This window comes from Anarhichas minor, unplaced genomic scaffold, assembly GCF_050575085.1.
Source record: "Anarhichas minor isolate MPS153535 unplaced genomic scaffold, ASM5057508v1 ptg000094l, whole genome shotgun sequence".
In the NCBI taxonomy this organism is placed as follows: Eukaryota; Metazoa; Chordata; class Actinopteri; order Perciformes; family Anarhichadidae; genus Anarhichas; species Anarhichas minor.
Window position 1 is genome coordinate 320001 of NW_027466540.1, and position 26671 is coordinate 346671.

General features: G+C 44.0%; 1 protein-coding gene across 1 annotated transcript in view; it reads left to right on the forward strand.

The window, feature by feature from the left end:
* col14a1b (collagen, type XIV, alpha 1b) overlaps positions 1 to 26671 on the forward strand; it is a 136866-nt gene that overhangs the window by 50911 nt on the left and 59284 nt on the right. The window contains exons 10-20 of the mRNA XM_076082365.1: positions 1 to 46; positions 1734 to 1879; positions 5002 to 5131; positions 10233 to 10372; positions 10461 to 10587; positions 10756 to 10895; positions 12661 to 12793; positions 12918 to 12962; positions 13396 to 13541; positions 22209 to 22338; positions 26522 to 26644. The exon at positions 1 to 46 is cut by the window's left edge and continues 81 nt beyond it. Of these exons, the coding sequence (XP_075938480.1) occupies positions 1 to 46; positions 1734 to 1879; positions 5002 to 5131; positions 10233 to 10372; positions 10461 to 10587; positions 10756 to 10895; positions 12661 to 12793; positions 12918 to 12962; positions 13396 to 13541; positions 22209 to 22338; positions 26522 to 26644 (1306 nt within the window). The remainder of the gene's footprint in view (positions 47 to 1733; positions 1880 to 5001; positions 5132 to 10232; positions 10373 to 10460; positions 10588 to 10755; positions 10896 to 12660; positions 12794 to 12917; positions 12963 to 13395; positions 13542 to 22208; positions 22339 to 26521; positions 26645 to 26671) is intronic.

The window sequence follows — 26671 nt, forward strand, 5'->3', positions numbered from 1 at the left end:
TACCGCACCTCGGCCAGCTCGGCCCTGAGAGGAAGCGCCACCACACGTGAGTTTAGAGTTCAGAATGCAGTGAGGACAATGGGGGACATGCAGGTCCTTTAAAGAGGGATACACAGAGTTCCTAAGCATGCTGGGAAATGCAGTTATTCTTGACTGACAACCCTCCAGAAGCAAAGTACCCGTTGGGTCTTAGAAGTATTTTGAAAATCCCTTTTTTAATTTTCCTTTTCTTAGTATTTAATAAAAACGTATCGTGCAACCCGTTCTCTCTCCCAACTCGTCAAATACTGGCGCTTGGTAGATTCCCCTCGGAGTCTGATACCGACACACCGTGGAACCTTTCAGCGTCTGACATACACAGGACTTTCACCCAGGAGACCGCTGTCCGTGTCACGCGTGACACCAAGTCCACGTTGACGTATTTTAACTTTTCTTACCTGACTCACGCACGTACAGCTTCACCGAGTGCTTTTGTTACTTTGAAAGCTTATTTTTTATAAGAGACTGTGTGCCGGTAACAAAACTAAGCGTTTAGCATTTTGCTACTAACAAGCTAACTTTAGCTCCTCGCCTCAGAATGGGCACTCACTCTGTTATGTATTAGTCCTGATCAGCTTCAGAGGAAGGCGCCATGGAGACAAATATGCATCTTTCTCATTTTATGTTATGAGAGTAAACACACACACACACACACACACACCAAAAAAAGCTTTTGTGTGTTAAACATGCATGAGAGTATTATAATTAAATGTTTTATTAAAATCCAGTTCTTGGTGAATAATTGTTTTCTCGGGCTTAACATCCAGAATGATCTCCCATCTTAAGTGGGATTAGATCCTCCATTGAACCGCTTCCTGTTGCTCTAAAGGACTGAAATGAAACGTTATATGATCTAGACTCTCGGCTCATCTTCAGCATCTTTGATAGAAACACCGATCGACCAGGAGTCTCTGAATTTGGGCCATGAACGCTGCACAGGTGATGCATTATGCATCCTCCACCCTTCAGACAGGACGCCCGCCGTGAGCTCTAATTCCGGAGCCCGTCACGGGGTCTGAAACACTGAACCAGGATTCCTCCCGCCGCTCGCTGATGAATGACGGGGACTTCCTCCCCGCTGGAGGAGGATGAATGCTGAGCTGCAGGTCGACCTTGAGACAAAGTTAATGGGGTTCGGCTGGACTGTTCCTACGGCAACGCGTGAAACGTGACACCAAACACTGATGCTGGTCTTTGGGGTCGTGGTGCTTCATAGAAAACACAGGAAGTGAAACAGCAGAAGAAATGTGTGGGAGAGGAGTTGACTAAATAAGGACGGTTTTAGATAATTATTTAATATTCTAAATGGAGATTGTAATCGCACACTAAGTTTAAAGCAAAGTGCATTCATTGAAAGCAGACATAAACAGTTAGAATAGCAATTAAAATGTAGAAGAAAATAACATTTAATTGCAGATTTTGCTGTTTTTCTCTCTCCTGCCATGAAACGCTGACTGAATATACTGGATCTAATAAAAGTTATTGGTCAAACCGTCAAACTTATTGAAGCTGAAAGTCTAAAATAAAGTCTCAGAGAAGCTGTCGGCTTTCAAAATTAATATCTTAAAATAACAAAAATTAATATATATTAATATAATCTTTTGGGATTTAATCCGTTTTATTTAATATCGTGGTGTATATTTTGTGTTTGAAAGAAGTGTTACAGTCTGTGCTGTGTGCTTGTGTTCCTGCAGTGGCTCTGCCGATGGTGAACGACCTCGAGCTGTTCGACATCTCTCACAGCACCATGAGGGTCCGCTGGAAGATGGCCGCCGGGGCTTCTGGGTACATGATCCTGTACGCTCCGCTGACGGGGGGAGAACCCGAGGACGAGAAGGAGGTGAGGAGTGTGTGTGTGTGTGTGTGTGTGTGTGTGTGTGTGTGTGTGTGTGTGTGTGTGTGAATAGTGGGAACACCTTTACAACAGCATGTCGGAGCATTTCCACTCGTTGAACAACGTCGTTAAATTCTTTCAGTGCTGTTCAGAAAGAAGATGGTGAATCCTGGCCCGTGATCTGTTTTAACGAGTAACGTAACGCGCTGGTTCGTAATTCAAGTCATCGGTTATTTAACGAGGTTTTAAAGAACATCACAGTCTTTGTCTTTGGCCCGATGGACGAGCGCTACAGGAAGTCAGTCAACCACCTGAAGTTGCTCTGAAATGATCTCGTTAGAGTCAGCGGCTGTCAGAGCGGAGCTGCATAGACGCCGTGCTGATTGTAACTTAGTGGCTTCAAAGCACAAGTGTGCTTTGATGTGGTGTTTCTGTTGTTCTTTGCGTTCAGTATGTCGAGCACATCGTCCTTTACTCTTTATAATGATCGGTGAGGAAGGTGAGGCGGCTGAGAGGATGGAAGGAAAGAGGACAGAATTGGTCAAATTGGTGAGAAATTCGTCTGGTGTTCCCAATGAATTCTGAAAAGCATAAAAATCGAATATTAAAAGAGGGAAATTGTTGCCACAGCTACATATTCTCAAGGCAGCGAAGTAAACAACATGACAAACCCTGAGCTGTCTTTAAAAAAATACAAATAGTTTTTAAAACTGTTAAGTGACCAATCAGAGGGCGAAACATGAAGGAAAGCTTTCAGCTAGTGACTGAGATCAAAGCAGAGAAAACACTGAAACCAAAGATGGAAACATGCAGATCCTGCACAGATAAATCTGCAGCGAAGAAGACGAGGAAGAGGAGGGGAAGGTGTGAAGGGCACAGCCAGCCGTCTGTTTCCCTTTCCCATCAGAGCTCATTACGACCGTCGACACTTCCCCCTCCGGGCACGAAACAATAAAAACAATTCAAATCAGGATGGATGCTTTCCAGCGGCGAGGAGGAGCTCGGCTCTGAGGCGCCGCTGTCGGAGTCCGGGCACGGCCGAAAGCTCCGGCCTCGAAGTGGCTTCCAGCTCGTGTGGCCATGTGGGCACGTCGTCTGGGCCAGAAGCCAGAGGAAGTGGGCTTCAATACAAACCGAAAGATGTGAACAGCAACGGGAGGATTCTGACTTGTTTTGAAGACTTGTGTCCCTAAAAAATGGACTATTTTCCTGCCAACAAAAGAAGCAAAAAGTGAGGAGGATTCAGTGTGTGTGAGGGTGACCTTCTTATCAGAGGAGAAACATTTAGAGTCACACAGGCCATAAAGCAGGGGATGCTTTAGGGCGGGGCTACACAGTGATTGACAGGTCTCTACCTAAAAGAAAGCTTTTAGGTTGATTTGACAGGTTTTTACATCAATCTAACTTTAATCGTGTGTTCGTATCTGAAGATGACAGAAGGACCGACAGCATCACGCTGCTTTATTTACGTGTGAAAGACAATCTGTTTGATTTACAAGCATCCACAGTACAAGGAAGTGGAACCGAATTAGATGTAAATAAACTGCAGTGAGAAGAGAACCTGCTGATGGGCGACGCATCATGGAACATGAATTTCTTTATTTAGGCGGCATATTTTCAGTCAGTACGCAGATCTCTCCCTGAAAGTCTGCATCAGTTGTGAAGTGTGACTCTTAAGCTTTGGCAGTACATCATATTTCTCTCGGGCTTCCAAAAGGATAACGGTTTATTCATGGATTGAGCAGACAAGGGGAGCAGATGGACAAGCATTTGTCAGTGCCTCCGTGCTGCCAGATTTCTCTGTGTGTGTGTGTGTGTGTGTGTGTGTGTGTGTGTGTGTGTGTGTGTGTGTGTGTGTGTGTGTGTGTGTGTGTGTGTGTGTGTGTGTGTGTGTGTGTGTGTGTGTGTGTGTGCAGAAAGTGAAAGATGGTAAAGTTCTGGGTTTGTGGCCGTAGTGTGTCAGTAGCTGTTTCATAGTGGAGTTAATCGTCCTGCTGAAAACCCACAAGCAACCTCTGATCTGGAACCAGACCGTGATCAGTTAGAACCACAGACTGTAGATAAGAAGTGGACGTAGTCGTGGTGTCGTCACCCATCGGCTTGTGGACTGATGTGTTGAAGCCTCGAGTTCGGCGATTTCACCATCACCATCTTGGATTACGGCTGTTTTTTGTAGCCAGTGAACAGAAGTGACCATATCTGGACTGAGGAGGAGTGACGTAGAGACGCCGTATACGTCTCTGGTAGAGACCTGTCAATCACCGTGTAGCCCCGCCCTAAAGCATCCCCTGCTTTATGGTCTGTTTGACTCTAAATGGACCATAATGTACTAAATGAACATCATGCTGTATTGAAGAAGACTTGAAACTAGAGATTGAGACCATGAACTCATGTTTACAATGTTTACTGAGGTAATAAATCAAGAGAGAAGTAGAGTCATTTTCTCATAGACTTCTATACAACCAGAGGAGTCGCCCCCTGGTGGACACTAGAGAGAATGCAGCTTTAACACATGAAGCTTTGGCTTCTCTTGTTAGAACCGGAGGTTGCCGCCTGGTTAGAAATGAGTTTCACATCTGAATCACACAAATGAACTGAGAAACACAAAGAGAGTTCTTTGTCCCTTAAGTAGAGAAGCTAAACTAGACAAGAAAGAGGCTCACTTTAACAACGAGACCTTTACAAACTGTTTTACAGTAACAACAATGATGAAGGGAGTTTCACCATCTACTGCATTCTGTTTCTACCTCTAGCTATATGTCACATAGATGTAAAGGGTCCCACCTGCTGAAGGTTAGAGGAAAAAATCCACAGCCACCTAAAAACCCGATGTTAAGTAATCACAGCTTGATTCCACGCTTGTCTGGACAGGACTGTGGATTGATGGAGGGATGACAGGAGGGTAGATATGCAGAGAAGTATATGACGATATGACAGATGGATGAGAGAAGAGATAAAGACTTCAGCTGGAAACACGACATCCTGTCTCTGCTCAAGGCGCTTACCCTCATGCTGTGTGTGTGTGTGTGTGTGTGTGTGTGTGTGTGTGTGTGTGTGTGTGTGTGTGTGTGTGTGTGTGTGTGTGTGTGTGTGTGTGTGTGTGTGTGTGTGTGTGTGTGTGTGTGCAGGTGAAGGTGGAGGACTCGGTGAACGAGGTGGAGCTAGAAGTATTGACTCCGGCCACAGAGTACACGGTGACGGTTTACGCCTTGTACGGAGAGGAGGCCAGCGACCCCATGACCAGCCAGCAGACCACATGTGAGTCTCTCACACACACACACACACACAGTCAATCCACTGATAAACCAGCGACAGAAAATCAATCATTTATTTGCTAAGATTAATAATTCCATTAAATTTCCCTCAATTGTTTCCTAGAATACATTCCATCGGTTTAATAATGCAGCAGAAGGAACCGTCAGACCTGCTGCTGTACAATGAGAGGTTTTCTAGACGGACCGTGGTGCTCAGAAACACTACCGCTTTAGTCCACAGGGGGCGCCAGAATCAACGCAACATGAAAGTTCCTCTTAGTAGCTTTAACAAAGTGCTTGAAATCGTACTTGAAATTCAAAGTAACCACATAACGCTGTTTTAAACTGTAGCCAATGTCTGGTTCATCAGAAATCGTACAGCTTTATATTATTTATTTTAAATGCGGACGTGTCAACGCTTTGTGCAAAAACTGACATCAGTATAAAACGATTGTTCTCCTCTTGAACTGTATTATCTGCAGATTAAATCCATACGCGATGTGTTACGATCCACTCAAGTTAAAACATGACACAAGATGCATAAATGATAGAATTACATTTTTTGTTTTCTTCGCCGCGTGTTGATTAACAGGCAGCCGGAGCAGAAGACACCCGACTGGTCGCTCTGCCATGTTAACCAATTTTCACAAAATTTTGATTGTGATAAACTTGAGAAATTGAACATGATACTAGTTACTCCTTAGAGTTCCTAATGAATCAGCTCCATGCCAAGACATGAACCTGAATAGCAACAAACCTCCTCTGCAGGATGCAGGCACTGATCTATGAAAGTGGAAATAATGATCTATTATGTTGTTATTGAACCGCCTGTTTGCTTTTAATAGTCTAAATAAACAACATGTTCTAAATAAATAACCATGTTTCATTTGAGAAGTTTGGATTTATCGTCCCTTTTATTGTTTCCTCACAAAGTTTATACCGTTAAAGGCAAAAATGATGCTTGAAAAAATACTCAAAAATCCTTGAATTTCATTTGATGAAAGCTGTTGAATGTCCACACTCTTAATGTATGAAACCAGTCCTCATTACAGACAGACGTACATATACACCTGTACTTCTGTACTTGGTATAATATAATACATCCCACACACACACTTAAGCTAAACCTAATTCTGCCCTTAACCTCACATGCAGGTCTTAATGGTCCTCTGAAGGAGTCGGGACTGGAAATGAAAATGTCTAAAAGTCAAATTGGTCCTCACAAAGATAGAAATACAAACTTGCACACAGTCTCACTCATACAGTAAATATGAAAACCAGCGTGACGCCGTCAATGAGCTTCACTAACTGTTGAAGAAATACAATTTCATTCAATTCCTGACGGACTGTTGGAGCCTCTGACTCAACACTCTGCACACGTTTCATTTACCACACGACTCGGATCGACTCACGTGTGTGTGACGGGGAACCACACGTCTCCTAAAGGTTCCTGTTAGAAGTTCAGTCCTTCTTCTAAACGTCTGAAGTGTCATTGAACTCAACGAACAGACGTGGGAGAGGAAGCAGCAACACGGCAGCTAAATTCCTCTCACTCTGCTTGAGGTTGTCAAAAATCAGCCTCTGCGATTACGTTTCAGTTTTTTGTTCGAGCGTGTTCCAGTCACGTCCCGGCACGTTCGTTTTATTTCTGCCCCGACACAAAACTGGCAACCGGCCTCCAGCTTCCCCTCGACGTGCTATTTTTTGCACCTTCACTTTCACTTTTTTAAGAGTTTGAAGTGGTCCCGTTTCCCCCCCCTGCCCACTAATCATGGTTCTATGAAGTCCCCTTTAAGGCCTGCGGTCTGCGGCTTTAAGCCGGGGCTCGTTTGTGTCTTTATGATGCGTGTCGGGCTTTGACTGCGGGTCGGAGCAGGACGCCGGCGGCTGTTAGAGGGAGACGGTGGTTGTTCATGGAGGGGGGGGGTCTCTCTCTCAAATTACTTTTAATTCCCTCCATCTATGCAAGCAGAGCTTTTGGTTTTTGCATACATTCAGTGCTCCACTATGTTTAGCATGCATTCACTCATTCATTCATTCATGAAGTCAAGACAGGATCCACATGAGCTGCTCCTCACAGTCACGTCTGTTTCTGCAGTGAAGATGTTCTGATGTTTTAGTTTATATTCATGGTTTTCTGAGCTGCACTGATCATCAGCCGGTGGTCACACTGTATTTATATCTTGTTTCCTTTTTCTTGTTTTTCTGATGAATCTGGACGTGCGGGGAGACGAGTTTAATGTGCTTTCATCACTTAGTGATTCATTCAGACGCCGACTGTCCTCGTCCTTCATTTCATCCGGTTTATTTATCCGTTGTTTCTGTCATTGTTGGGACAAAAATGAGCTTTAATGATGGCCGCGGTGAAAAGAGGCTCAGCAGCTGCAGAGAGGAAGGAAAATATATAAAGAAAAGCAGCACGATGGAGATTTAAGTTAAAGGCTCTTTCTTTAGTTTTACAGTTAAAAGATCACAAGATCAGACAATATGCAAAAATATAAAGATTGTGTTAATTCTTTGTTTTTCTCATTGGTTCCATGATCAGATCACTTTCAGGCCGTTATTCAGTCTCGGTTCTTTGTTTGGAGGTGTTTCTTCTCTAACGTATCCTCGTATGAACTCCAGACATTGTCCAGCGTTTCCCTTTCACACGTGAAACAAACAACCACAGACTGTATATAAGAAGTGGACGTAGTCACTGTGACGTCACCCACTGGTTTGTGAACTGCTGTTTTGAAGCCTTGACTTTGGTATTTTGGCCGTCGCCATCTTGGTTTCCTGCAACCAGAAGTGACACGAGAAGGTGGAGCTAAGTGCAACCAAAATGTTACCATTTACTTTCATGAAGTGAAAACACACAGTGAGAGGGTTAAAGTTGTAAGACGAAAACACGGACAACTCCCAGACCGGACAGCGCTGTGTTAGCGACCTGTCAATCACCGTGTAGCCCCGCCCTAAAGCATCCCCTGCTTTATGGTCTGTTTGACTCTAAATGGACCATAATGTACTAAATGAACATCATGCTGTGTTGAAGAAGACTTGAAACTAGAGATTGAGATCATAAACTCATGTTTACAATGTTTACTGAGGTAATAAATCAAGAGAGAAGTAGAGTCATTTTCTCATAGACTTCTATACAACCAGAGGAGTCGCCCCCTGGTGGTCAGTAGAGAGAATGCAGGTTTTAAGAAACGTTTGCCTTGGCTTCACTGGGCAGAACCGGAGGTTACCGATTGGTCGCACCGCTCGTCAATGTCACACTAGACCCAGGGCAGCCAATCAAATCCAGCAAGAGGCGGGGTTAACTTCTTTACCACTGCCTTCTTCATGGAAAGAGGATCTTATTATAGCCTTGTCACTCCGAGGAGATATAGAAGAGTTAATAAGTAAATAAGTGGTTCAAATTAGTAAAATGATTTAAAGCTGCTGCAGAGCTTCGACATCTCATAATGTTATTGGATGTTATTAGAAGGCGGCTGCTGACTGGTTAGCTCAGCTTAACTGTAACGTCAGCATCAAACATTAACAAGTAACGTTAGCTAACTGCTAACGTTAACATTTCCCCGATGCTGCGTCTGTACGTGAGACTCTCGTCACTAAATACATTTTCATCCTGTTCGGTCCAGCTCCGGGACAACTGGACGTCCTTAAACTCGAGGGTCACGTTAGTTGTCCGGTCAAACCGATTTGGACATTTGCGTTCTCACGCGCGGCTCTTCCGGGTAACGTAGGTTCAGGGTTATAGTACATGTGTGAACGTCATGTCAACCGAAGAAATGTGTGGATTTTTCAACCTCATAGACGCCATTTTTCTGGCTCTGGCACAAGAGAATAGTATTAAAAGTGAAAAATACAATAAAGCAAATCTTGTGATTGCACATCGGAATAGTTTGCTAAACGTTCAGAACTGATCAGCAGAGTCACCTGGTTCCACAGGAATGGGCCGTTTAATATAGTGGGTATTTCTATATGGACACATACATTTGGAAACTTTGGAGACTTGCCTATCTCTAAACTTTTTAATTTCCCTTCCTCCTCATTCCCATGCCGACCCTGGCATGACCTACAGTTACAGCAGTGGCAGTCTCTTCCTCCCTTCCTCCCTTTCCCTCTGCAGCTTTGTCTTTATTCTAACCCTCCGTATAATTGAGGTGAGGCAATGCCGGGTACGGTCAGGATTTTAAAAGAAAGGAAAGAAAGAAAACAGGCCGGTAATTCTAAAGTTTCCCAGAGTAAAATCTGATTCCCTGACTGAATTAAAAAGGTTGTTTCAGACCTTTGCAGTATCTCCGTGGGAGAGAGGAAGTAGAGCCAGAGCCTGAGGGAGGGGGGGTGATGTAGTGAGGGTCTGCTCACTTTATGATTAAAATAGAGGAGTCCAATAACCCTGGCCGAACCCCCGTGAGCGTGTGTGTGTCTGTGTGAGTGTGTGTGTGTGTCTGTGTGAGTGTGTGTGTGTGTCTGTGTGAGTGTGTGTCTGTGTGAAACCACTTAATAAATCCAAACTCAACTAACCCTTTATAACAGCAGCTCTGTGGCAGACTCTAATATGATGTACGATATTAATATATATATATAAATATATTTAATATATCAGAGATTGAGGTACTAGTTCAATTTAATGATGATGTCTGAGGTCATAAAGTTTGTTGTGCTTGATTTTAATCAAAACTCAACAAAAGTTTGTTTTATTTGTTCACAAACTTCAGTGAGTAGTAATCTTAATGTTAGAGAAAGCTTTGTCTCAGTGTTCCTGTGGTATGAACAGGCAGAAACCTCCAAAGCTTCATGTGTTAAAGCTGCATTCTCTCTGCTGTCCACCAGGGGGCGACTCCTCTGGTTGTATAGAAGTCTATGAGAAAATGACTCTACTTCTCTCTTGATTTATTACCTCAGTAAACATTGTAAACATGAGTTTATGGTCTCAATCTCTAGTTTCAAGTCTTCTTCAATACAGCATGATGTTCATTTAGTACATTATGGTCCATTTAGAGTCAAACAGACCATAAAGCAGGGGATGCTTTAGGGGCGGGGCTACTTTATGTCACTGACGGTGAGCACAGATTGGAGATGGAAGTTTAATATTTACTCTCCTCCCACCTCAGTGCCGCTGACTCCGGCGAGGAACCTGCGCTTCTCAGACGTGGACCACAGCTCCTCCCGGCTCACGTGGGACTCGGCCTCCAGGAAGGCCAAAGGCTACCGCATCATGTACGTCAAGACCAACGGAGTCCAGACCAACGAGGTGAGAGGGTCTCATCGCTGACATTATATCTCACGGAACACACAATCAAAACCACGGAGGAGAACTCTTATTGGTCCTGTGTGTGCAGGTGGATGTCGGCCGCGTGACGACCTGGCTGCTCAGGAACCTGACCTCCCTGACGGAGTACACAGTCGGTGTCTTTGCCGTCTACGATGAGGGACAAGCCGAGGCCGCGACTGACAGCTTCACCACAAGTAGGAACCAATAGCAATAACTCAAGTGTACCGATGTAACATTTTAGGCCCAAAAAATAGTTCAAAATTCATCGGATTTCCTTGAGTAGCAATCATGAATCACAGGTGACAACTTCAGCTGTCCAGCGTATCGTTAACATGACTGTGAGTGTGTGTTTGTGTGTGTAGAGACCGTCCCAGACCTGCTGGATCTGAGGAGCAGCGACATCTCCACGGACAGCTTCAGGGTCTCATGGCAACACCCGGCCTCCGATGTGGTGCTGTACCGGCTCTCCTGGACGTCCACAGATGGAGGAGACAGTGACGAGGTGTGTGTGTGTGTGTGTGTGTGTGTGTGTGTGTGTTTGTGTTACTGTTTCACGTCTAGATTTCTTCACAAAGTTGGGAAAGCTCAGGAAAGTCCCTCGACCGGTTTCCCTGCAGGAATCTTTGAAGTTTCTGGAGATAATATTTGTTTTAAAGATCTGCTTCTGAAGTTGTTGAAATGAACGACACACGGCGGAGTGTGTTTTCCAGCGGCGGGTTATTCCCTGACTGAACAACATTAAGGGTCGACTCCGTCTGCGTTGTTGTGCAGGTTTTTCAAAAGGAAGAGCTCAGTTAGCGCTGACGCAGTTTACAGCGCTGCTGATGCACAGAAGCAGCGCTCTGCACTGCTGTGGACGAGGGCAGCAGCAGACCTCTACAACAGAAACTCAGTTTCAGTAACAGAGTTGTTGTGTTTAGAATATTTTCACCTCTTTTTATTGTCGCCTGTGGCAACGCAGCGCGAGCCTCCGCAGACGGCGTGCAAGCTTTGTACAAAATGTACGGTGAAAAAGACAACAAGTGTAGCCGGAAAAGAACGACATAAACCTCCGTTATGCCGAGGAGGGATTATCTGTAAACTCACATCTCATATTCATGGACTACTTTACTGCCGTTGTACAAACCCTGGAGAGAAAGAAGTCAAGTATTACACGTATTGTAAAAGAGACGAAGGTTGAATATCCGCAAAGGCCGTGATTACCTCATCCTTTGGCTCGCACGCCTTCACTACAGCGACCATGAACTGCGCTTGATGTGGAATGAAGCCTATGAATCTATGATCTCTTCAAAGCCACCAGAGTCCGTTGACAGAAACTGTGAGTTTAGTTCTCAGAACACGTGAGTTGCTGGTTTTTACAGCTGCCTCAATCACTTAGTTAGTTTGTGTTGTTACAAATCAACGTGGCGTCCGTCTGTCTCTTTAGGTAATGCCCCGACGTCTTCATGCAGGACCCTTCGTCAGCTCACATGTGGAATGTTTTTACAACATTTTGATTAAAAAAACTTGAATCTTCAGATTGTGAATCCGACTGGGAAGCAACAGAAAGATATAAAAACCTCAAAACAACAAACTGTAAAGAATAAAGTCATGTATTTAAGTGTTGTCAGGACCGTCTCTCCATTCATTCACTTCCTGTCCAGGTAGCACGGCCTCACGGCTACACTCAGATAAATAAACTCCTCCCGGCTGCTTCTATTGTCTCTTTCTTTGACCTAAGAAGATGTTTGAAGTGCAGTTGTTCTGGTAAATTGAGAGCTTTTCTCTACAGCGTCTGAATTATTTGCCCTCACTCAGAGACTTGAACTCCTTCAGAAGAGAACCGTCCCCTCAGACTCAACACGCTCCATATCGTTTGATTTTCTTCTTCGTTCTCTTTTCTTTTCATCTCTCACGAGGGATTCTTGATTTTCATCGTTGTTGCTTCTACTTTCGTTTAATCACGTGTCTGAATATCAACCCATGCAGTCAATGTCCTCACAACTACAGCAAAACAAACATTTGATCTAAAATCTGATTTAAGTTAGATGTGAACACACAAAGATAGAAGTCGTCTCTCTCTCTCTCTCGTCTCACTAATGTGGATTAACTCAGAGATGATAATCCCAACAACAGGCCGTGTGTCTTCGGTCTCTTCTTTTATCTGCTGGCTTTTTGTTTGTCTTTAATCTTTCTACCTTCCACTGAGTCTCTAACTGTGGACATAGAAGTGTTTGAGTACATCTGCTCTTCTGACACGAAGCTCCGCCCCTCTGCTCCTGGTTCAGGTTCTGGTGAACGGAAACATCAACACCTACGTGATAAAGGGACTGAGCCCCCTCACAGAGTACGAAGTCCTCCTCGCTGCCATCTACGCCAACGAGGCGGAGAGCAACGAGGTCGCCCTCGTCGAGTCCACCGGTACGCTAAATGTTTCTAAAGAGAAGTGCACACGTCAGGTGTTCTCTGTTGTTGTGTCTGTAAACCAACCGTTAAACTCCTATGAACTGTTTCAATCATATGCTTTTTGTTTTTTCATTTTCAGTGGAAAAAACGACCACCGTCGCTACAACGACCACCACCACAGCAAGTAAATGCCTCACTGCTGACTCACTGCTGTCCATAAGAATCGTACAAACAGCTTCCTTATGTTCGACTTTTAAGATGTAATAAGAATAAAACTAGCATTTTGACTTCTCTCTGTATAAGTTTGTTAAAGTTTCGGAACAAGCGGAGAGATTATAAAGGTGACATTTATCTAATAATGTAGAAGATAATGTTCCAACTTGCCCCGAGGAAAAATCATTTGAAGATTAAACAAATATCTGACAGCAAACATGCGATTACAAGTTGGCTGCCGTGTCTCTGATGGCGTCTTCAGGCGGACGGCGCATCGTTTCCACACAAACTACGGCAAACAGTGTTGACGTTGAACAGACGCCGAGTAATTTAAATGCCAAAATGTTGACGGCTTGATACGATCAGTCCTCCTCATATACATTTTACTGCCTCTGATCCTCCAGCTCCTCGTTTCGGGTTCAGGAACATGAGGATCGATGAGGAAACCACCTTCAGTATGCGGGTGGCCTGGCAGCCCACGGACACCAGGAACGTCCGACACTATCGACTGAGCTACGTCAGCGCCAAGGGAGACCGAGCAGAGGAGCAGGTAGGACGGAGAAACAGACGACGTCTGCCTTTTCTTTTTCCTTCATTAAAATCTGCTTTAAAGCTTCACACGTTTGGATCGTCTGCCTTCATTCTATACTTTCTTTTTAGAGGAGATTATGTGTTCGGTCGTGAGTGCGTCTGTCCGTCTGTCCAGGGCTAAGCTCGCATACTGCTGGTCCCATCGGAGTCATATTTTTGTACTCATCTATGACTGTATTTTCAACAACCTTTCGTGATTGTTCGCACTTTTTGAAATGACGTGTGATTTAAAGGATATCAGAGCGTCGATCGTCACTCCTCAAACCACTCCTACTTCATATTCCCTCCTCCACCGGCGATCTGTTCAGTATGTGACAAACACTCCGTAACAGGAGGCGACTGTGGCTCAGGGTTAGAGCGGGTCGTTCTTCAATTTAGAGGATTGGAGGTTTGATCCCCGGCTCCTGCTCCTGTGGTGTATACAAGTACAAGTACATTTAGTTAACAGAGTTGTTTTGGCCGAGTTTCTTTGGAATCAGTTGTAATTCCTGAGGTAGGAATAAGGATTTAAGTTAAAGTCGGTGGTTGTAATAACTGTGTAATAACTGTAGCCAATTAAAAGTTTGGAGTCTAAGACTGTCGCTGTGTGCACGTTGGACGGCGAACGATTTGTCGAGATGTAAAAGGTGTTTGGGGAGTCGTGGAAGGAACTCAAGAGGAAGATGTTGATTTAAACAAAAGCCAACCCTTCGATGTGTCAATCTTCCAACGCAGACAGAGAGATTAATGATGAAGACGATGGCAGGCCATCAGATTAAAAGTCCCTCTGTGGAGAGAAAGAGGGAGGGACACAAAGACTGTTGTTGTTGAAGTTGATGGCAGTCCTTCAGAGTGGAGTCGAGAGGAAGAGGAGGATAATGACGATGAAAACGGTGGCACGTCTTCAAAGAGTTTCTCTCACGAGAGAGAGAGAGAGAGAGAGAGAGAGAGAGAGAGAGAGAGAGAGAGAGAGAGAGAGAGAGAGAGAGAGAGAGAGAGAGAGAGAGAGAGAGAGAGAGAGAGAGAGAGAGAGAGAGAGAGAGAGAGAGAGAGGGAATGGCAGGTCTTCACTCTAATGAGCCACAACCAACAGAAACACAGAGAGAAGTAAAGACGTTTCTAGAAAATGTCCTTTGGAATGTACGTTGTGTGTGTTCACTCCTGTGTGTTCACTCCTGTGTGTTCACTCCTGTGTGTTCACTCCTGTGTGGGCAAACGTTAAAGATGCAACACAGATGAAGATGCGACGGCCTGAAGGGACAACGTTAGAGTAAAGACGTCTGTGGTTTTGTAAACCTGCGTCACGTGAGATGTGATCACTAACTAAATATCTTCTTCAATATCAGTTTCCGACTCTGTGGAGATTTAAAAAAGAAAAGAATGAAACCTTTTTATAAAATGAGGTTTGGTGGCTGGTTATGCATGTTTGTGTGTCTGTGTTAAAGTGAATATAGTTGGTTCGATGAGCTTTCTTTATTCAGGAATCCTCTCTGAGATCGAGATGTCTTTTACATGAAACACCTCAGAACTAGTTCCATGTGTGACAAAGCAGCCGTCAGACACATCACTGATGTCTTTAAGGAGAACTAAGCCTCTTGGAGAACATCTGTGTTTCACTTTGAGCTCATCTTGTGATGATGTTTAATATTTCTGAGATATTTTTAAGAACAAACGGCTCCCGTTGAACTAAGAGAACCACGTGTTGTCTTCTTTAGGGGGAGACAGCAGGTCAACAGGAGATACCTCATGAACACATCATCTGAACATTAATCTGAGATGTAGCGAAATGTTTTGAGTTTTGTTTTCGGCTCCATTCAATATTTAGAAGTTTTAAGTGTATATGGGTTAGGAAATTATGATGGAAGTATAAGATGACCGTTTTCCATGCCCAACTAACCCTTTGCTAAGCCCCGCCCCCTAGATTTATGCAAGAATTGCAATTTGCTGTGATTGGGTTGTGAGTGCTTCTTGTTGGAAACTGCTCAGAAAGTCTTTATCATCATCAGTACACCTATAGGACAGCCACACGTCCTCTGAATGTATGATATTAAAGATGCATCCTTGTTTCTGGTTACATAGTAGGATGTGTACCGTATTGTCCGGTTAACAAGTGTCTAATATCTCTAAATGATCAATCCCTCGTACTGTAGAACGTGTGCATTAACAGGTGTGTGTTTGTGAGTTTGTGCCGTCAGCACACCGGTAGCCGCCGTGTGTCTGCGGTGCGACGCCGGCCACCGGTCCCACGTCAGCCTTTTCATCCTGACAATAAAAGAGAGCCGCCAGCTGCTCGCACCAGCGGCTTGTTAAATGAGATCTCTTATCAAAGTGTGAACAGCTGTGGGCTCCGTTTGGCAATCCGGTCAGGTCATGAATCACCAAGTGCTGCACTCAATAGCTCCCATTTAGATGTCCATCAGCTGCTGGGGAGATAAATAAATAAGCTGGCAGAGAACTTCCTCTCAGGGTTTGTTCAAAGCAAGTTCCACTCCGTGGTTTGTGGCTGCCGAGGGAGGGACGGCAGCCGGTATGAGGCAAAAACATGAAAAAGTCAAATACGTAAAAAAAAGACTCATTTACATGCGATTGATTCCTGGATGGCAGTTATCTCACTTCATCCTCACTGATGGAATTTGGTCTCAAACTGTTAATAACTTGGACAAAAATTGCGGATGGGAAAAAGCCGGCTCCGGAGTTGTAACCAAATTATATATCGAATTTAATTAAATTACAGATTTTAATGCAGCAATCTCATGCAAAGTGCTTTTCAGGCTTGATTAAAACCAGTTCATCATCATAAAAAAGCAGACGGAGAAAAGGTGTTTAACATATTAAAGCGATTCTACAAACGCAGTCTGCTCAAGTCTGGCTTCTCTTGGCTTATCAGTGACCTTTGACCCCTCTACAGAAACCTGATGAGTGTCCCCGACAGGAATAGTCAGTGGAAATATACCTCTTTTTGAGAACTATATTCCCTCTTTTCACCATGGATGCAGTATGAACCTGAAATTGAGCACATGTCTACTTTCAGAGTGGGGAGAACATATTTAGTGTTCTTCTCAGAAAGAAATGTGGAAAAATGACCATTTCCAATACGAAGTATAGTCGTGGTAGTATTATGGAGTAATGTCACTCTCCCTCAGTTCTTAGATTTCTCGTCTCTTCACTGCTTTTATCCCTGAAGTTCTCGACCAGCTGCTCCACGTCGTCACATTAGAAAGACTTCCCACTGACGTCTCCCGATGACGCATCTTTCATTTACGTTGGTGTGCATTTTGTGATCAGAGAAAATAATGTAATTTATGCATCTCGGATGATAGAATACAGACCTTGTGCAGTAGGAGGGAAAGAAAAGGTGCATGAGGATCTTTCATCTGAAGTGCTCTGAAGGATTACTAATCAATATCTTTTATATGATCCGTGATTCTAATGACTGCACGTAAAGTTAAATTAGTGTCTTGTCGTGAGCAACCTGCAGAAAATGATTGAAATCTCTGCTGCTTCCTGCAGATTTTTATCCTCTTTCAAGTTATGGAACATTTCCTGTCTGGTTCTCAGTGTTTCCAGCAGCAGACAGTTTACTGATGAACCCGCTGTGCACGACCTGCTCAGCAGCAAACAGCAGGCAGTCACAGTTAGAGACTAAGTGGTGAACATAGTGGAGCATTTAGCAGCTGAAGAGACAAATAGGAGGTGGAGGAGACCAAAAGCAGAGCTAAAAGAGAGAGGATGTTGGACTTAGATTCGTCACGGGACAAAACACGGATGTGTTAATCAGCTAATTGTATGTAAAACGTTATCCAGATCAACTTTATAAGGTGATAGTAGTCACGACTGTGGCTGGCACCTTGTTTTGGAGTTCCTCTGCCCCCTACTGGTAAAAAAAAGACGACTGCAGCTTTCGAGCACACCGCTTCTTGCACTAAGCTCTGTCACTGAGTGCAGATTTCCTCAGTGCTCATCCCTCTACATGCTTATAACCAGAGAAGTTAATGGTTGTGCCCTTTCACGTGGCTCTGTCACTACCAGCCGTCGCTGTGGGGCGACTCGTCTCTGCAGCCATCTGTCCTCACACAGCTGTGACGCCGCGCTCAGTGAAGCGCGGTTATTTCCCCGCGCCGCTTCATTCAGTGTCCAATAAACCGAAGCTGCGGGGCATCGAGTGCAATTCCGCTGTGTGTAAACAGAGTTTCTGCTGTTATTGCTCGGCAACAACATGTTGTTTGGCGGGTAAAAAACGCTGTCGAGGGAAGATTAAGAAGTTTGAGCTTTTCCTTCTGTCACAGATTATCTGTTGTTTTTACAACTATGGAAACGAATCCAACGCCTGTCTTAAAGGTTGTTTTTTTTGCCATCCTTCATACGAACCACACTGCTGTTTGATGACCTTTGACCCCTTTCCAGTGGGTGTTGTGACCAGTTTGGGTGCGTTTTTGGTGTCAAGTCTCTAGAATTGTAAAAGCTGCTGTTTCTTGTGAAAAACGAACCTCATGAGACTCCGCCGGTTTGTTTTGTGCGTGAGAGAGAGTCCTGCAGATCACCTGAAGCGCTGAGAAGAGCTGACATTCCAGCCTTATATCCGCCAAGAAAAGAGCTTTGAGTGGTAGTGTGGAAGCATAATGGATATCTGCAAAATGACCAGGGAGTAGTTGTAGAAGATGGATGGACAATTTTGAACGCGTGCTGTCGGTGAACCCTACGTTCTGTACTGTGTGAGACTGTAAATATGAAATGGAAAAGTCGCCCATTGGTTTGTGAAGCCTTCAGTTCGGCATTTTGGCCGTCGCCAAGTTGTTGTTTTTTGCCGTGACACGAGAGGGTGGAGGCGGAGCTACATCCAGCCGAACGCTGAACAAGACAATTTGGTGTGAAAACACATTGTGAAAGGGTTAAGGTCTCTATGTGACTCTAGATGGAACCGTCATGATGATAAATAATACTTTAGTTCATTAGCTATATCGGTAATATTGTAATTAATAATCACTAAATATGTTAAACAGGGATATTTGATAATAATTGTGGTATCAGTATCTCGACATCCCTCCACAGCTGTCCCATGTGATGTGATAATGAGTTTAGCATTACTCAGGGGTCCTGAGGACAGTCCAGCCACTGAAGGGAGTCCCACTGGGAGGCCCCCGGGGGTCCCTTGAGTTAGCAGGGTCTGTTTAGATATTACATTACAGTCACTTACAATTCAGATTCTATCACACCGTAGGCACAGCTACGTGAGCAATTTTGGGGTTAAGTGTCTTGCTCAAGGACGCATCGACATGTGACTAGCGGAGCTGGGGATCAAACCGCCGATCCTCTGATTGAAGGACGACCCTGCTGTCCACTTAGCCACCGTCGCCCACAGATATGTGACATTCAATTAAATAACAGTTGAAATGGTTTCATATGAGATTTGTTTCATCCTGTTTGTTCCAGTTCCAGGAAGGGTTAAAGTTTGGTTTCCCTTTTTTTTGGGTTTGGCTTTTGTTTGGCCTCAGTAGTGTGCAGTTTAATTCATATATTTGTCATATTTCTTACTAGTAACTAAGTAGTCAACTTATAATTCTCCCATCACCCGTGTACTTGCCTGTGTTCCCCGTGCGGTTTACCTTCAAGCGCTGCAGCTCCAGCAGAACCCTCAGATGGGTCCAGCTTAATATTCTGGGCCTCCGTCAAAACTAGATTGAGTTTGTGAATCCTATAAATACTGTATGAAACCGAGTTTGCATTTGCAGCTTAAGGTGGTCTCTGCCGACCGTGTGGCTCGGTGACAGTTTTAGAGACTTGCTGCCTTTTTCATCATACTGGGAGGAAATTGATTTGTCGAGGTCTGCAGTGTTTGTCTGACTCACACGTCAGAGAACGTGTGCGGCTTTTTTGGGCAGTAGAGGTTTTATGGACGGAGCCGGGCGAGACTGAACATGCTCAGAATGCAAACCGGGCTGACAGACAGACAGACAAAGAGTGTGGAAGAGAGGAGCAGAGGAATGAAAAGACTTGAGCACAAAAGATTCATCCAACAGGAATAGTTTGGAAATGTTTATCTGGAGGTAAAAAACTGGTTTCAAAAACCAAATAAAAAACCTCTGAACGTCCACGTCTATAGATAAACACGTCTATAGATAAACACGTCTATAGAAAAACAAGTCTATAGAGAAACAAGTCTATAGATAAACAAGTCTATAGAGAAACAAGTCTATAGAGAAACGCGTCTATAGAGAAACACGTCTATAGAGAAACACATCTATAGAGAAACACAGATCGCTGATTGATAAACGACTCACAGTTAACCATGATGACTGAGGCATCTCTCCCTCTGATATCTCCCGGTGATTGTGAGGAATGTGCTGCGATGTGATGCATGAATGTGAATTAACTCCTTCATTCGTTATTTCACTGGTTCATCTAGAACAGACTTTGTCATGTGGTTATTTTTAACTGAATTTCCAGCGTTTAACCATCACAGTGTGACATAAAGTGTTGCTGTAGATCAGCGCTGATGCTTTATGTTCACCGAGCTCCGATAATGTTTCATTGAGCAACAAATCCGTGATGAAGAATTGTCAGGAGGAGAGCTAGTAACGTTAGCAGCACCGGAGCTAACGGCTAACGGAGGTTCCATTGACTTACATCATGATGCGTTCATGCTCCATTCAGAGAAAATGAGTATTAAATAATAACATTATCATGATGAGTTCAATGTAATCTTGAAAAATGTACTTTAGGTGGTGTCATTAAAACTTTATCGATAATAATAATACAATCTTTTATTTCCTAATGATCATAACTGTGTGTTTGTATGTAAACAACAACAACAGAAGACTAGATTTAGATTTACAGACGGTTGAAATGATTCTTCGGATCTCTTGTACACCAGCAGACAAAACAACAACAAACACGATCTGTATCAGCCGACATGGCTCATTGACGGTAATTGTTATCAGGAGCAAAATGAACGTGATTGGGGCATCGCTAAAACATATATTTGCTCCATTTCTTTTTCTGTGATCTCAAAACTGTCATACGATCCTAACTACGTTTTATGAGCCGTCGCACCCCTAATACCACGATATGGGCTGAAACTGATGATTATTTTAATTATCTGCCGACTTTATATACAAGAAGCCAAGCGGACATCTTCAAACTGCTTGTTTTGTTCGACCAACAGTCGGAAGATATTCAGCTTCAGTGATGTAAACCAGAGGAAATAAGCAAATCCTCAGTTTATGAGCTGCAAACAGCAATTTGATCAATTCAATTTATGTCAATGGACTAATGGAGTTTCAGCTCTGCACAATATCTAACTATATGCTGTACGATGGGACATTAACATTCACCCACTGTGAGAGAGAGGAGAGAGACAACAGAGAGAAGGCTTTCAGAGAGCTGCATTGTGGGTCTGATTCTTTAAAGAGAAATTATCCTATAAATCAATAAGTAATTACCGTTGATAAAAACAACATGAGATGACGAGGGAGAAACTAAAGTAGAGAAGAAGAAAGAGTTGTGAGCAGAGATGAAGAGAGACGAGAAGGCCGCGGGGTGAAGAAGCAGATTAGCTTTTCACGGAGCTTCACCTGGACGGATGACTCACTCAGGGATCAGTCTCAACAGAAGGCCCAGTTCACAGACAGGTGAGGGACCCAGGACGCCATTAACCTCAGAGCCTCGCTGCAGCAGCTCGCACTGCCTCACCTCCATTAAAAAGGCTAATAGAGACTTTTATTTAATTCAAGAATCAGTCCCAAAAGACGAACAGCGGCGTAATAACGAATAAATTAAAGAAGAATTACACCTTAATGAAATCTCAGCAACATGGCTGGTTATTCTGTTGTTATTGTAAGATTGCATTTTGCACTTTATTTTCTTTGAGTAAACTTAAGCTCAGTGGAAGTCCTTATTAAAGCGATCAGCATGTGTTCCTCCTGCAGAGTGTGGAGACTGTCCTGCTGTTACAGACTTCACCTGACACTGGTGGACCGACAGTGTGTGTGTGTGTGTGTGTGTGTGTGTGTGTGTGTGTGTGTGTGTGTGTGTGTGTGTGTGTGTGTGTGTGTGTGCGCTGTAACATTGATTAAAGAGATGAGAGCAAAGTGAAAAATAATGAATACGACTTTAAGAAATGAAGACCGTGATCCAAACAATTACAACATCACAAGTGTTGATCCTCACTGAAGAAGAGCTCTGTTAGAATGAAACGCTGCAGAAACACACACTGCATCAGGACAAAATCCAAAACAAAGATAATATAATATATGTTATGTGTATATATATATATATATATATATTGAGTTTTTATTTCAGATTTATACATATGTGGATGTGACCATTCTCAAATACCTCCGCTTATAAACATATCTAAATACATCCAATACATAGGTCCATACAGATACATGCCTGTAACATAGTCATGTACATGTATTTATCCACATGTTCTCCTGACAATATCCCTCATCAGAGTCTTTCATTAACGAGCTGCTCTCTCTATGTTTAGTCTCGATGCTCCTTTAAGAATCAGCATCAATCTCTTAACTGAAAGGCAACCTAATGCCGAGAGGCATGTACTCATGGGACTAGTTCCATTAGCAGGCTTTTTACCCAAAATGCATCACCCGAATGCTAATGGTTGTCTTGAATTTGTTTCTGCTCACAGAGGATGGTGCCCACGGGTCAGTACAGCCTGGTTCTGCAGCCTCTGCTGTCCGATACCGAGTACAAAATCGCCGTCACTCCAGTTTACCCCGATGGAGACGGACCTCCGGCGGTGCGCATGGGACGAACACGTGAGTCATGTTTGTTTCGATCATTTATTCACTCAGTTATTCTCCTGCTTCAAACCTTTTCACTGACACATCATCAACCTTTACTTTGGTATGTTGAACATTAGTCCAACGCCAGTTAAACGTTGCATATTTGTACATGATGAATGTAAAGTCCAATATTCTCTCTCTTTTAGCTCTGGTTTTGGTCTCCACCCCCTCCTCAGGGAGCTAAATGCTCCACTCTGTTCAGCAGCTAGTGTCTGTCTGAGTCTGGCTGCTGTGCTGGTACTGAACAGTGGCTTTTTACAGCTTTTATTGTGAAAAACTACGACGTGAGAGTGAACCAGAACGGCAAAGAAGTTCACTATAAAGGAGTTGGAGTCAGTAGAGACCAGAGAAATAAAGCTAGAGGAGAGTAAATATTGGTCTGACATCCACCATGTGTGTTTGTGCTGCTGTATGAAACCCTCACCCTGCCAGGCTCCTTGGAGGACGACTTCATTCTAGATGAATGAATCTCCACCCACACTGGCTGCTTTAAGCTAAACCCTCATTTCCCTGAAACAAACATTTGCTATTCAAGCGGAGCAGAAACTTGTTAGCTATTCATTGTCTTCTGCTGAACAAAATGTGTGAGGAGTGCTGCCAGAGGGGGAGTGGAGCTGGATGGAGGGGGCGGTCTCCTTCTTGGCACCAACATAAATGAAAAGGCTTAAAGTCTATCAGGAAGTGTCAACCCCTGGAGACACGAGGGGGGGAAACATGATCATTAGAGATCTCTCAGTATTATTTGATTTGGTTTAATCAGGGGGGAAGATGCTTTCTTCAAAGAGTGAACTTGAATTCAGATTAGCAGATGTTCAGATGAAAGTGAGATGCTGAATGATTCAGTCATTCTGTGAATGAGATTCATCCATCTGAGCCATTAAGTCTGTCTGGAATGTTGGAGTTATACTGCGAGAACTCGGCTGTAATTTTCTTTTTAATTGTGAGGAAAATATTTTGTAATTGCATCAGCCTCCCGCCAAAAACCATGTTGATAAAGCAGCACCTCCATTAACCGGTAAATGCATTAAACCTCAGGTGCCTTCTTTCTACCTCCACCGACCCTCCGTCTCCGTGCAGCTCATTACACGCCGCACAACGTCAGGGGAGCTAAACGCGATAGGAACCTGTCCTGGTAGCTCAATGCTCAACATCCATTTGCTTTACTGCGGAGCTGAAGACAGAAATATGTCGGAAGTGCTCCTTTCCCTTTTGTTAAACGTGACTGATCGCCTGCTGTGAATGCTTCAGCAGAGGCTAATGATTTTACTCTGCTGCCAAGTGCATTACGGGAACAAACACTCGACGTTCAGCGAGGAAGGAAACGCTAAATTCAAGACATTCGTCTTTCAGCTGCGTCCCACCACGTCCCCGCCAGCGCAGCGCATTACACACATTAGCACAGGCTAACGACGTTCTGGGGCTTCTAAACGACGGGGCCCTCTCACACCCCGCTGATGATGAATGGTTCCCGTTAGCAAGTGAGGGATGAGATGATCGCCCAGGAGAGAGAGAGAGGGAGGGGTGGGGGGGGTGATTGGGGGTTTTTTTCACAGCGAAGATGGATGATGTGACAGAGGGAGCCGGTATAATCTGGGGATTTGAACCCTGGAGGGACAGGGGCGAACGCCGAGGGAGGCGTAACAGCGAATGTAAGAGAGCATGATTGGGTTTTCATCCTCAGAACTGAAGATGGATAATGTGACGAAGGAGGCTGAGTAATAATCTGAGGGTCTGATCCACTGAGGGATGGGGTGATCACTCAGAGAGGCGTGGGGGCGAATACAGAGAGGATGACAGAGTTTAGAGTGGTCAAAGAAAGACAAAAACACATCATGTGGCGGTATGAACTCAGCAGTGACATGATTAAAGGTTCTCTCTCTGAGGGGAGGTACGAATCAGAGCCAGGAGAGGATGTTCATCCCTTCAGAGGAAGATGTTGTGACCGCTTTAATGTGGAGGTTTAAAGCAGTGAAGCGATCAAAAACACCTGCACCCTCGAGTTTAAGGACGTCCAGTTGTCCCGGAGCTGGACCGAACAGGATGAAAATGTATTTAGTGACGAGAGTCTCACGTACAGACGCAGCATCGGGGAAATGTTAACGTTAGCAGTTAGCTAACGTTACTTGTTAATGTTTGATGCTGACGTTACAGTTAAGCTGAGCTAACCAGTCAGCAGCCGCCTTCTGCATCCAATAACATTATGAGATGTCGAAGCTCTGCAGCAGCTTTAAATCATTTTACTAATTTGAACCACTTATTTACTTATTAACTCTTCTATATCTCCTCGGAGTGACAAGGCTATAATAAGATCCTCTTTCCATGAAGAAGGCAGTGGTAAAGAAGTTAACCCCGCCTCTTGCTGGATTTGATTGGCTGCCCTGGGTCTAGTGTGACATTGACGAGCGGTGCGACCAATCGGTAACCTCCGGTTCTGCCCAGTGAAGCCAAGGCAAACGTTTCTTAAAACCTGCATTCTCTCTACTGTCCACCAGGGGGCGACTCCTCTGGTTGTATAGAAGTCTATGAGAAAATGACTCTACTTCTCTCTTGATTTATTACCTCAGTAAACATTGTAAACATGAGTTTATGGTCTCAATCTCTAGTTTCAAGTCTTCTTCAATACAGCATGATGTTCATTTAGTACATTATGGTCCATTTAGAGTCAAACAGACCATAAAGCAGGGGATGCTTTAGGGCGGGGCTACACGGTGATTGATTGATTGAGCTGCTACATGCTGCTAATGCACTGGTACTATATGATGTGTTTTAGTCACTGTAAGCTACACTGTGTGGCTGGTCATACCTCCCCCAGAGTTTACATGTCCCACAGCTCTTAAACATAAAACTGAAACCAGCTTTTCTTTGCCCTCAGAAAGCAGAATTTGTGTCCGAGTTCCAAAAAAATGTCCAATGTCCAAGAGTGTCTTTGGTCATTAAAGCTCCAGTTTCTCGTTACCGTGAGGCCTGAAGGTGTGAAGGCACAGTGAGAGGACCTTCAGAGTTTAGAGCATGATGGGGGATTTGTGGCTGAATATAGAGAGCATGATTGGCTTTTTAAATGGTGAGCGACGGCAGAAGGTGAAGAGGGAGGAGAGCCAGTTTAATCTGGAGGTTTCAGTCTGTGAGATGGTGAGGGATGGATGGATACTCGGGGATGGAGCGATGGGACACGGAGAGAATGACGGGAGGCGTTTTAGCATTTTAAATGTGCAACCGAACGGCCAGCGACATTCACTCGGGGATTTAGACCTGAAAAAGTCTCACGTTTCTCATTAACCAAAGGGATCTTCAGAGGGTTTGAACCTATCAAGACATAATGGGCTGCAGAGAGAGGGAGCTGATGTGTGGGACTGCACAGAATCAAATCTATCAGTACCATCTCTAGCCATTAGTTTTCTAAAGTTGCGTCCCAGTTGTCGGCGATAACTCTTCTGGGTTTAATATCTCTCTGACTGAAACGGCGACGGGACATTTTTCACTGTGCTGACTGTTGAAATTCTATTAAGTGTTATCAAATGTTATCCTCCTTTGACTCTTCCTCATTATCTTCCTCTTGCCAAATCGGGTTTTCTTCCTCCCCCTGTACGTTCCTCTCTCTGCTGTGTGATGACAGTTTCCTTTCATCATTCTGGCATGCAGGGAATTACATATCCGGATAGTATTTAATTAATAGATTTGGTTTTCATTCAATTTACTTCATATCAATGTTTTACTTTTGTTATGCAAAGACTGTTTCTTTTCACTTTATCTCCTTTTCTTAAAGCTTCTTCTCTTTTCATTTCATTTGTCTCTTTTTCTGTCTTCTCCTCTCCACTTCCTGTCTTCTTGTCTCTTTTTATCTTGATTTTTCTCCGTCTCTTTCTTTCTCTTATTTCTCACTCTTTTTTTTCACCCCTGTCCCCGTTTGCGGTCCAGATGAAGGTCCTTGTTGCTTGTCCCCCGTTTCTTTATCACCATAGTGGCCCATGTGAATCACAATGGTCCAATGAATTCCTTTAGAAAACACAGATGCACCATCACTGAGGTTATGTTTTCATGCCCTGTTGAGTACAATGTATTTACATAATGAGGTAGTATTTTATTTTGCCAACATTTCATTGATTCAGTTCAGTATTTTTAATACAAAGTTAAAATCAGTTTGTCCTCTTTTGCTCAGTTCCTCTCTCAGCTCCTACGAACCTGCGCGTATTGGAGGAATGGTACAACCGCTTCAGGATCAGCTGGGACGTTCCGCCTTCACCCACCATGGGCTACCGGGTCGTCTACCAGCCTGTGTCTGGTAATGTGCACACACAAGCTGGGCCAA